The 12,556-nt window shown below is 37.4% G+C and overlaps 1 protein-coding gene across 1 annotated transcript in view; it reads left to right on the top strand.

The window, feature by feature from the left end:
• The first annotated feature begins 406 nt into the window (after window positions 1-406).
• Window positions 407-12,556, top strand: part of ttc4 (tetratricopeptide repeat domain 4) — a 21,845-nt gene continuing 9,695 nt past the window's right edge. Inside the window, exons 1-4 of the mRNA XM_078408378.1 lie at window positions 407-607; window positions 10,842-10,959; window positions 11,231-11,392; window positions 12,283-12,360. Of these exons, the coding sequence (XP_078264504.1) occupies window positions 497-607; window positions 10,842-10,959; window positions 11,231-11,392; window positions 12,283-12,360 (469 nt within the window). The 5' untranslated portion in view covers window positions 407-496. The remainder of the gene's footprint in view (window positions 608-10,841; window positions 10,960-11,230; window positions 11,393-12,282; window positions 12,361-12,556) is intronic.

Below are 12,556 nucleotides of genomic sequence, written 5' to 3'. Positions count from 1 at the left end.
GGAGGCATGGTGATACAAGAATTACATATAATTTATCCACACACACATACAATCATGTATACATATATATGTGTGTATATGTATTTGTGTGTATATATATACACATGCAGGTACATGATGTTAATATATTGAAAATATATACACACAATGTATATGTATTATAAATATATATTTACACACACATGTATACAAAATGTAAATGTTATATATATATAAATTCCTGTTTTAACATGCACACCTCTAAATTTAATGTTAACATTTTACTCATGTTCTTTGTGGGGCTACGTTGGAGTTTGTAATGCTACTGTACTTTGCATACTACATTACATAAAGCCACACTCCTCGGACCACAGTGTACTTGCCCAGCGTGTAGCTTGTGTGTGGAGTCGGGGCGGCGGCGCAGGCGGAAGCACGTGTTCCGGAGTGTAGCGAGTCGCCGAGTGTATCACTTTGGAGGTTGTGCAGGCCAGCGGCGAGCTCTGACCAGTGGATACCAATGGCTTCCATGCCTGGCCCCGAGGAGGAGGAGGACGGCATGGACGAGTTCCTCGAACAATTCAAGGGGAAGAAGTACAAAGATGGCTTCACCGAGGACAACTGGGAGAAGGTGGGATTGTGGAGGTGAACAGAAATTAGTGACGAAAAGCGTTTTGCATCTCCAACTTCAAGTAACCAGTACTCTCTCCGACTCCGTCCCTCCCCAGCCCTTGTTCCCCGACTAGTTTCACTGTCCTGATTAATTTTACTGATTGTTAGCTATGGGGAAGGTGACGAGGAAGCATACAATGAACTACATTTCCTTATCTGCTTTGATCTCGTTTCCTTCGCTCCAGTGACGCTGCCTGTCTCGCTGAGTTACTCCAGCACTTTGTGTCCACTGAATGGTTCTCTGGGTTCGCGGGGCCGAATGGATGGATCCTGCTCATATTGTCAACATTTCAGACGAGGGAGAATTTAATATATTTAGAAATACTGGTACAAAAGGCTTTGAAGTATAACTGTGATGGTTTGTAATTTTGTTAGAATTTTAGTAGATGGCCCAACTAAAACTAGGTACCTCAGAGTCATGAGCAGAACTCCCCTCTTAACAGTTTACTACTGCATGATTCGCAAATACAGGCAGCCTGTGACTTTTCAATTGTCAGATATGTTGTATCTGGCAGAATATTGCGCCGGAATGTTGCCGAAGTCTGGGCCTTCCTGACAAGTTGAGACGTAAAAATACCTGGACGCCTATGATAGCAGACAGCCTGGCCCGCTGAGTTACTCCAGCACTTTGTGTCTATCTTTGGTATAAACCAGCATCTGCAGTCCCTTTCTGCACCTATGACATCAGGCCAGATGGGACTCCATACGACTCGTATCCAGAACAAGGGGTCACAGTTTAAGGATAAGGGGGAAGTCTTTTAGGACCGAGATGAGAAAGTTTTTTTTCACACAGAGAGTGGTGAATCTGTGGAATTCTCTGCCACAGAAAGTAGTTGAGGTCAGTTCATTGGCTATATTTAAGAGGGAGTTAGATGTGGCCCTTGTGGCTAAAGGGATCAGGGGGTATGGAGAGAAGGCAGGTACGGGATACTGAGTTGGATGATCAGCCATGATCATATTGAATGGCGGTGCAGGCTCGAAGGGCCGAATGGCATACTCCTGCACCTATTTTCTATGTTTCTATTGTGCAGTCGGACCTCCGAGAAGCAACCGGATCTCAGGAGGCAGAGCATGAGACCCAGCACTGCACTGACAGCTTCAGTTTTAAATGTCACTGATATTCGTAGAGGTGGGGTGGTTGGTGAACTACAGATGGACACTTGACAGTTCGATTCTTTCAAGAGTCTTTTATAAATGTATTTTGATAACATAGTTGAGATTGTATTAAAAATAATAATGGAAAAAATAAAAATATTTAACACCACATTTAGCTAGTACAACATTATTAAATAATGTGAATTTAGAAATAAAACAGCCACTTACCTTTTAATATCCAGATTAGCGACCCCATTCATGTGAATGCCAGGAGCTGATAGTTGAGAAATCAGATACAAGGTACAGTGGTGAAGTGGAAGATCTGTCCACCGAGAAACAGATACAGAGTCCAGTGTTGGCACAGTGAAACAGCTGGCATAGCTGCTGCCTCACAGCGCCAGAGACCCGGGTTCGATCCTGACCTTGAGAGTAGTCTGTATGAAATTTGTACATTCTCTCTGTGGCTACGTATATATTTTTTCTGGGAGCCCAGGTTTCCTCCCACATCCCAAAGATGTGCGGGTTTATAGGTTAGTTGGCCTCTATAAATTGCCATTAATGTGTAGGGAGTGGATGCGAAAGTGGCAGAGCATTGATTGGTGATTGATTGCAGGCATGTCTCAGTGGACCGAGGGGGTGCGTTTCCATTCCTTATCTTTCAATCGATCAAAGACGTTTAATCTAGAGTGTGTCCACTTATACATTGTAATGTCCAAGTGTAGAAATCAGAAATACCCTCACTCATCAAGAAACAGCTGCCAGCAGCAACTCTGTACAATCCAAGCCAGTATTTTTAAAATGAATCCCACATCCTTGTTTGAGCCATAACTTTGTTTGTCTTGCAATATATTATGTGGCACAGCTGGAGAAACCACTGTGCCAGAGAACCGGGTTCAGTGCCAGAGAACCAGGTTCAACCCTGAACTCAGGTCCTCACCATATGGAGTTTGCATGTTCTCCCTGTGATCATGTGGGTTTCCCCTGGGTGCTCTGATTTCCTTCCGCATTTCAAAGGTGTGCGGGTTGGTAGGGAAATTGGCCTTAGTATGTCTGGCAGAAGTTGATGAGAATATGAGAGAATTTTAAAATGTAGAATAATGTGGGATTTGTATAACGGGTACAGATTTGGTGAATTTAAGAATATAATTTCCATGCTGCATGTCTCCATGACATTCTTCGTGCATCCAGATAAAACAGTTTTTATTTTTAATCTTTTATTTTTCCTTGATTCAGCTGATGATTTATTATTACAACATTGTTACCTCTAAGCTCGCTATATTTTTCACTCTCGGTCTGAAGAAGGGTCTCGACCCGAAACGTCACCCATTCCTGTTCACCAGAGATGCTGCCTGACCCGCTTAGTTACTCCAGCTTTTTGTGTCTATCTTCCATCCAAGTCATGTTTTGCTCTATTTAAGCTTCTGATTTTACCCTCGCCTGATTTCTCTGTTCCTTTTCTTCCTCCGTCATCTTTGTAATTCTTGCAAATGAATGCTCCATCTCTTCCCTATTTAGTCTTTGAACATATTATTGATTTAAAAATCCTTGGCTACTGTCCACCTTTCCCAACAATCCCAGGATCCAAACTTTTCCAACAACATTTCTAACACTAGCAACACAGAAACAACCTTTAATCAGAATTGCAAATTAGATCATCTGTAGCTTTCATCATTTGTAGTTTAACTAAGAAGTATTTTCACTTTTCTATGACCTTTAAGTTCACAAGTGATAGGAGCAGAATTAGGCCATTCTGCCCATCAAGTCTACTCCGCCATTCAATCATGGCTGATCTATCTCTCCCTCCTAACCCCATCTTCCTGCCTTCTCCCCATAACCCCTTAACGGTGCTGGGACCGCAACTATTTACAATATACATTAATGACTTGGATGAAAGGATTAAAAGTACCATTAGCAAATTTGCGGATGATACATAGCTGGGCGGTAGTGTGAACTATGAGGAAGACGCTATGAGGTTGCAGGGTGACTTGGACAGGTTGAGTGAGTGGGCGGATGCATGGCAGATGCAGTTTAATGTGGGACAAGTGTGAGGTTATCCACTTTGGTGGTAAGAATAGGAAGGCAGGACTTCCGGTGGCGCTATGGAGGGCTAGAGGGTAACGCCAGCCAGCTCCTCGTAAAAAACGGAGAAAAACCGGGGATAAATCGACCTACCTGCTGCCTGCTGGCCCTGCACCGATTGCTGTGAGTGACGTTATCAAGCGTGCGGCTTATAATGTATCCACAACACAGCCCACCCACGGATAGAACGAAAAGTCGGGCTACCAGGCAGAATCCGCGGGAAGGCCTGACTGAAGCCTCGGCCTCAGGTAGGACGTTATCCCAAGAAGATGTGACGAAAAAATTGACCAAAAAAGCGGAAGGTGAGGAACTCAAAAATTTTATTGCAAGTGAAATTTCTGGTTTGAGGGAAGAAATAAAGCAGATGAATGTTGCTGGAGAAATAAAAAAAATTAAGGAGGAAATGAATGACTTAAAGCTTGAGACTAAGAATATAGCAGATGATTTGAAGAATGATTTGAAGAAAGAAATCTCTGAAATATTATTTGGACTATCAAAGGAGATGAATGAGAAAATTAAAAATGGGAAAGTTGAATTTGATGAAAGGCTGAATCCTGTGGAAAAGGCATTGAATCAGCAGACGGGTGTTATAAAAGACCTTGAAGACCTAGCCGAAACAAGCGCTCACACTACAGCAAAGCTCGTTACAGAAAATCAACGTCTAACTGATATGCTGGTCAAAATAAACGAGAAATGTACTGAACTGGAAGGTCGCCAGAGAAGACAGAACTTAAGAATTGCAGGTATTCCAGAAGGGGAAGAGAAAGATCAAGATATCCGAGAATTCACTGCAAATTTACTGCAAAAAGTTTTATCTCTGGACCAAAAGCCTCAACTAGCCCGAGCACATAGAGTGATGAGACGCCAGACAAGAGTAGGCGCACCCCCAAGACAAATGATAATAAAAGTACAAAACGACTATGTTGTGGAGGAGATAATGCAAAAAGCATCAAGAAACAGAAAGCTTGATTTTAAGGGTCACAGGATCAGCATTTACCGAGATTATCCAGCAGAGGTTGCAAGGAAACGAAAAGCATTCAACGAGACCAAAAGTATTCTGAGGGAAGTGGAGGATTTGAAATATGGTGTGAGTTATCCAGCTACCCTAAGAGTTACTTATGACAAGAAGGAACACTTTTTCACCGACCCTGTGAAAGCACTGGACTTTGCCAAGAAGATTATGCCATGAGAAGACCCCTGATGCCTCATCATGAATAAATGACTTTGCAGGACTGCATGGAATTGAATTGATGACTAAAGAAGCTGAGAAAGAAGTGGATCGGAAACTCTGCCATGGATACTAATAACTGCGCTACTAATATAATTAACTAATGAATACTAAAATTATACCGCGGTATTTTTAATAATTAGAATCAATAATTATTACTAATGACTAATACTTACTTATAAAGTTACTTATAATGGAATGATCAGAGTTAAATACAGAGCTTGATCTTATTTGTTATGTTTGGAAATCTGCTCTCTTTTTTCTTTTTTATTTCCTGCTAGTAATTTTCATAGTTATTTTTACTTTTATTTTTCCTCTTACTCTGGGTTTTATTATTTGTATCTTAACACTTCCGACTATTGGAACTTGATATACCCCCGGTAAAATATTGCTATGGAATAAAAATTCCAAGAAATATAGGGGCTGGATAAGTTCGAAACATCAACTACGGAAGTCGGTAGATGGGTAGCCATGCTAGTATGGCTAGCACTAACTGCACTAACATTAGATGTAGTTTTTTCTTTCTTTGTGCACAATACTAATTTTTTAACCTATCCTCTTTTTTTTTCTATTACAAATTATCATTATTATTTTCAGTTTGAACGGAGTTACAAATTGGAGCAAAGGAGATATATAGGTGAGAGGCATTTAAGAGTCTTAAAACTCATCTATTCAGAGTTCGGGTGCGGGGTCGGGTCTGTCGAGCTGAACCATTGGCTCTATTATAGACCCCCAAAGACAAAAAAATGCAAGATTTATAAATGAATACGGGGAATGAAGGAATAACGTTTTGCAGTTGGAACGTTAAAGGTATTAATGAACCAATTAAGAGAGGTAAAGTATTAGCACATTTAAAAGCAATTAAAGCTGACGTGATTTTCATCCAAGAAACACATTTAAAAAAAGATGCCGAGCATAGGCTGAAAGCTAAATGGATAGATAAAACATATCATTCTTCTTTTACACATAAATCAAGAGGCGTAGCAATATTATTTCGGAAAGGTACTTTATTCAAACATACATCAACTATAACCGATAAGGATGGCAGATACATTATTGTAATAGGAGAATTAAATGCACAAAGAATGATTTTTGTCAATGTATATGGACCAAACTTTGATAGTCCACTGTTCTTTAAGAAAATATTTAACTGCATTCCGGAAATAGCACAACATAACTTAGTAATTGGAGGAGATTTAAATTGTACTTTAGATTCCTATTTAGACAGATCAACAAGACAAAGGAAAACCAAATCACATTCCAGTGACTTATTAAATGCATATATGGATACTAGTAATATTAAAGATGTTTGGAGAGTGGAAAACCCAACTGGACGAGAATACTCATTTTATTCACCTGTACATAAAACCTATTCAAGAATAGATTATTTTTTGGTCGACGCTAAACTTATCTCACTCACTTATAATTCAAAATACCATAATATTACAATCTCAGATCATGCACCTTTAACATTTATGATTAAAATAAATGGTAAAATGGAAAAACGGGGACAATGGAGATTTAACCCACAAATATTAAAAAATAAAACAACTCAGGAATATATTATAGAACAGATTAAGATTTTTTTCGAAATAAATGATAAACCGGAAATATCTTCTGCCCTACTATGGGAAACTTTTAAAGCATATGTCCGTGGAATTATGATATCTTCTCAAGCATTCTATAATAAAAAGAATCGGAGGGAACAACAGGAATTAGAAAAGGAGATTAAACAATTAGATACAGAGAACGCTGCTAATCCATCTATAATAATACATAATAAAATCGCTGCACTGAAATATAAATTAAATTAAATATACTCAGATCAAGTCGTAAAACACTACCAATACACCAAACAATCACAATTTGAATTTGGAGATAAACCTCATAAATTATTGGCTCGTCAACTTAGAAAGATGGAAGGAGAAAAAATAATCCATAGGATTAAATCACATACTGGCGAACCTTTAGTACAACCTAAAGATATTAATGAGAGATTTCTGCAATATTATAAAAATCTATATTCAGCTAAAACGACAGAAAATAGGATAGGAATAGAAGCATTTAAAAAAAAATGTAATCTGAAGGGGTTGGATTTACAAAATAGAGAATCACTAAATGCGGAAATTTCAGTAAAAGAAGTTGAAGAATCTATCAGATCATTAAAAAATGGTAAAACACCGGGACCAGATGGTATCGGTTCGGAATTTTATAAAACATTTTATGATCTGATCACACCACGTCTGAAGATACTTTATGAAAATATCTATATTTATCAGAAACTACCAGAAACGTTAAATGAATCTATTATAACACTTATACCTAAAATAGACAAAGATCTGGAGGACCCAGGATCATATAGAGCTATAGCTCTTTTAAATACTGATCAAAAGATACTAACGAAAATATTAGCACAAAGATTAAGCATAGTTATTAATAAACTAATTCACCCCGATCAAACAGGATTTATACCAAAACGATATTCCTCATATAACCTCAGACGATTATATAATATTATATATTCGAAAAGAGGTATTAATAAAGACTTAGTAATTATTTCGTTAGATGCGGAGAAAGCCTTTGACCAAGTGGAATGGTCTTATTTGTTTTCGGTTATGGAATTTTTTAATTTGGGAGAGAAGTTTATCACTTGGGTTAAATTATTATATACCAATCCAACAGCTAGAATAATAACAAATCAAATACTATCAAATAAATTTAATCTATTTCGAGGCTGCAGACAGGGTTGTCCTTTATCCCCACTATTGTTTGCACTTGCATTAGAACCTTTAGCTCAACGGGTGAGAATACATCCTGAAATATATGGATATGACACAACGAATACTGAAAATAAAATTTCTTTATATGCGGATGATGTATTACTTTATATCACAAACCCGGAAATTAGTATTCCAAATTTACTAAAATTAATAACTGAATTTGGATCATATTCAGGATATAGTATTAATTGGAATAAAAGTGAACTTATGCCGATAAGGGTAAATAATCTACATATATTACAACAATTTCCTTTTAAGATAGCAAACGAAAAAATAAAATATCTTGGAATTTATGTAACAAAAAGATTTGATTCTTTATTTAAATCTAATTTTCCGCTCTTATTGAATAAATTAAATAAAAATATTTTATATTGGAAAACATTACCAATCTCAATGATAGGTAGAATTAATGCAATAAAAATGATTTTTCTTCCACAATTATTATATCTTTTCCAAATGATTCCGATATATCTTCCTAAAATTTTTTTTAAAAAGATTGATTCCATAGTCACTAACTTTATCTGGGATTATAAGAGCCATAGAATAAAAAAAGAACACTTATGTAAACCAAAAATAAATGGAGGTCTAGCTCTACCAAACTTTACGTTTTATTATTGGGCAGTCAATATTAAAAATATTAACTTTTGGTTAGTAGAGACAGATAAACAACCAACCTGGTTAAAAATGGAAAAAGAAGATTGTTTGCCCTTTGAAATTAGTTCGATTTTATTCGCCAATAATAAAATAAGTAAGAAAACCTATAGTGAAAACCTTATAATAGATAGTGGAATACGTATTTGGAAACAAATAAAGAAAACATTAAAATTGGAATGTATACCACTAGCTCTTACTATTGTAAATAACATCACATTTAAACCTTCAATGATAGATAAAGGTTTTTTACAATGGAAAAACTGTGGAATTAATAAGATGGGAGATCTCTATAGGGAAAAATTTTTCCTTTCATTTCAAGAATTACAACAAATTTATGGATTACATTCAAAAGATTACTTTAGATATTTACAAATTAGAGATTATGTAAAAGCAAATACACATGAAATTAGAAATAGAAAGACAGAGATTTTAGATGAATGTCTGAATAAACACCCAAATACAGAAAAATTGATATCATATATTTATAATATTTTACTGGAAAACGACGCTCCAAGGACAGAAATATATAGACAATCATGGGAAAATGAATTAGGTCAAATTATTAGACCTGATATATGGGATGAAAGTTTACAACACATACATCACTGTTCGCTAAATGCTAGACACTCTCTTATACAATTTAAAATATTACATAGACTACATTATTCAAAAGCTAAATTACATAGTATTTTTCCAAATATATCTGCCATTTGTGACAAATGTCAGCAATTGGAAGCTAACTTAACGCACATATTCACAAACTGTGAAAAAATCACTAAATTCTGGACAGAAATATTTAAAATAATTTCGAATGTTGTTAATATGAAGCTGATCCCTGACTCAAACTTAATAATACTGGGAATATTAGAAACAGATCAATTAATAACAATGAATCAAAGAATTTTTATTGATTATAGTTTAATAATTGGGAAAAAATTAATATTGAAATTCTGGAAAGGTCCTACATCCCCCACAATTAAAATGTGGATTACAGGAATGTCGGAGACACTTCATCTGGAAAGATTGAGACTTGTACTAATGGACAGGTTGAATCTTTTCAGAGGAATATGGTCTCCATTTATTGCATATTTAAAGGGTCAAAATGGCTTGGTGCGAGGACCTGACCGTGGCCTGAACAATGGAATGGAGGAAGAATTATGTATAATAAATCATGGATATATCTCCAATGATAGATAACTTTTTTAATACTCCATTCATTTCTCCAATTTGGATCTCTTATTTTTATTTTATTTTTCTTTATCTTTCCCTCTCTGGAAAAAAAGAAAAAAAGTATAGAAATATGTAAGACATAATTGTTAATATTAATAATATTACGAATGTATGTGATAAGTATATTTTATTAATATGTACTTATGTTTAATAAAAATATTTATCAAAAAGAATAGGAAGGCAGATTATTATCTGAATGGTGTCAAGTTAGGAAAAGGGGATGTACAACGAGATCTGGGTGTCCTAGTGCATCAGTCACTGAAAGGAAGCATTACTTGACATCCACAAATTGATGAGAGGCAAACATTGGAATATTGAGCAAACCAAACACCCCACTTTCTGCCAGAGAATGTTAAATACAGTATCCTTTAACAAAAAATAAGGCAGTTTCCTTCATGTTTGTTAAAGTACCCACCATTATGTCAATTCCGATAAAATATGGAACTTTTAGTTTAAAAAGGTTTTCCTCTTGGCTTGTGAATAGAAGTAAATTTGTAGATTATTTGCAAATTGTGATCAATTACAGAGAGCTATTTACCCCTTTCATCTCAACATGTTGAGTGTCACCCCACAGAGCCCAGTCCCTCCATGCACCAGAGTCTCCCAACCCCACAGCAACGGATTAAGTGGCCCCCAGCCAGCAACCAGAATGAATGGCTGCAGTTTGACAAAGACGTGACCAACATCATTCAAGCCACAGCCAAAGGAGAGCCCACAGAGGTGGGCTGTAGAGGCTTTGCAGGGCGCTCACTCTGCGAAGTCCTCAACCAATTGGGCATTACGGGGCTGGCAAAGAAGAGGGCCATTCAATCCTCAAGCGAAGCCGCAGAGAAAGCCACTAGGTGGCTTTGGATTAAGAGGGCTAATCCGTGGGCGGTTGCTGCTGGGATGCAAGTCGGGGCCTGATCAACCCCGGCTGGGTCGCCTGGGCGAGGGTGTCTGATGTTGTGAGACCCGAAACACCCGATGACCCCAGGTCACATCACTGAGGATGCGTCCCAGCGCATCCAGAAGATGTATCTTTCACACAGTAGCGACCAGGAGCTAGAGAGATCAGAAGGGTGAAACTAAAGGCAGAAAGGGGTTGTTTAAAGTTAACAATGTGCCTATTTGTTTTTCCTGTCAAGGAGTTTGACAAAATTCCAATCTTCATGAAAAAGGCACCAGAAGACCTTGATCCAGTGGAGCACCCAGAACTGGCCTGCATCCAGTCCATGTTGTACGATGAGGATCTACCTCCAGAAGGTACAAGCAAAATAATTAAAGCAATACTTACTCTAAATTTCAAACTTCAGCATTGTAGATTCCTTCCTCAGAGAAAATGTTATGTTGCAAAAAAGTTATCTATCAATGGCGGGTTGTTTTGTGTTATATACAAAGCTGGTAAAATGATTTAAACTGCACTCTTTCATCTGGTGTAGGTGAAAAAATAAACCTAAACCTTCACTTAATTAGCCTGATTGCGAGTTTTTATATCTTTACAGATTGTAATGTGTTTCTAACTTACATTTTACAGAGCTTGCAAAAACATACAAGAATGAAGGAAACCAATATTTTAAGGAAAAGAATTATAAAATGGCAGTCGTCTCTTACACAGAGGGTCTGAAGAGGAAATGCACCGACACAGAGCTGACCGTCATACTGTATACAAACAGAGCTGCGGCACAATTTTACTTAGGTATAACTTTCTGCTATTTAACAAGTCGGTGGATGGGGTGGGACTGGAGTTTATGATTTGTTCAGAAAATCAGGAGTAAGATTTAGAACTGAATTTGGATCAGAGTAAGAGCTGAATTGTATTCCTTTGTCAACAGGAGTTTGCAATTTAAAATTAATTACTGTTTTTCAGCTTTCATTATTAAAGCAATGGAAATCAGAAAATAATTGCAACACAACCAGCCCATACAGACTATGTCTGTTCCCCCATCCTTTCATAAAGCCAATCTTACTTGGAAAATAACAAATATATATTGTGTTTAGTGGAATTGGTTCTGCAAAGCAGTTGATTGTATGCTGAGGTGAGGCAGTATATTTAAGTGCTACCATACCAAAAGCTCTCAAAACTGTAATGGGTCATAAATTAGCAGGCACAGCTGAGGGGGAAAAAAAGATAGCCATTATGTAATGTTTTCTTCCATAAGGCATTTTTAGTTTAGTTTAGAGATACAACGTGGAAACAGGCCCTTCGGCCCACTGAGTCCGCACCGAGCAGCGATCCGACCAGCGATAACACTATCTACACACTGTAGGGACATTTTTTGTAGCCAATTAACCTACAAACCTGTACGTCTTTGGAGTGTGGGAGGAAACCGAAGATCTCGGAGAAAACACACGCGATCACGGGGAGAACGTACAAACTCTGTACAGACAGTACCCGTGGTTGGGATCGAATTCGAGTCGCTGGCGCAGCAAGCGCTGTAAGGCAGCAACTCTACCGCTGCACCACCATGCCGCTCTGGCGTGTGATATTGCACCAAGGTAATGGCAGGTAATTGTTAAGGATAGAAAATGTGAAGAATACAAAAGTAAAATTAGTGTGCTAACTATTGGATTTGATATTCTGTCTAGGTAATAATCGATCAGCATTAAATGATGTGATTGCAGCTCGAAAATTGAAACCAAATCATCTGAAAGCAATAATCAGAGGTAGGAGCTGCAAAAGCACTGTCTCCTCAAAAACAGCTTTTGTGTTCTTTTCCTTCCTTCCCTTTAGTCTTTATGAATTCTATAAGGAGTAATTGGGAGCATATTCCCAGGGTTTTTTTATTCCAGAGAAACAGAAAAGGCATTGGGAACTCCATAAGCGGAGATCCAGAAGAAGGAACACAAATTCCACAACAGC

The sequence above is a fragment of the Rhinoraja longicauda genome, chromosome 11 (genome assembly GCF_053455715.1).
Source record: "Rhinoraja longicauda isolate Sanriku21f chromosome 11, sRhiLon1.1, whole genome shotgun sequence".
Taxonomy (NCBI): domain Eukaryota; kingdom Metazoa; phylum Chordata; class Chondrichthyes; order Rajiformes; family Arhynchobatidae; genus Rhinoraja; species Rhinoraja longicauda.
The sequence above is the reverse complement of the archived record's forward strand: the minus strand, read 5'-3'. Positions and strand labels throughout refer to the sequence as shown.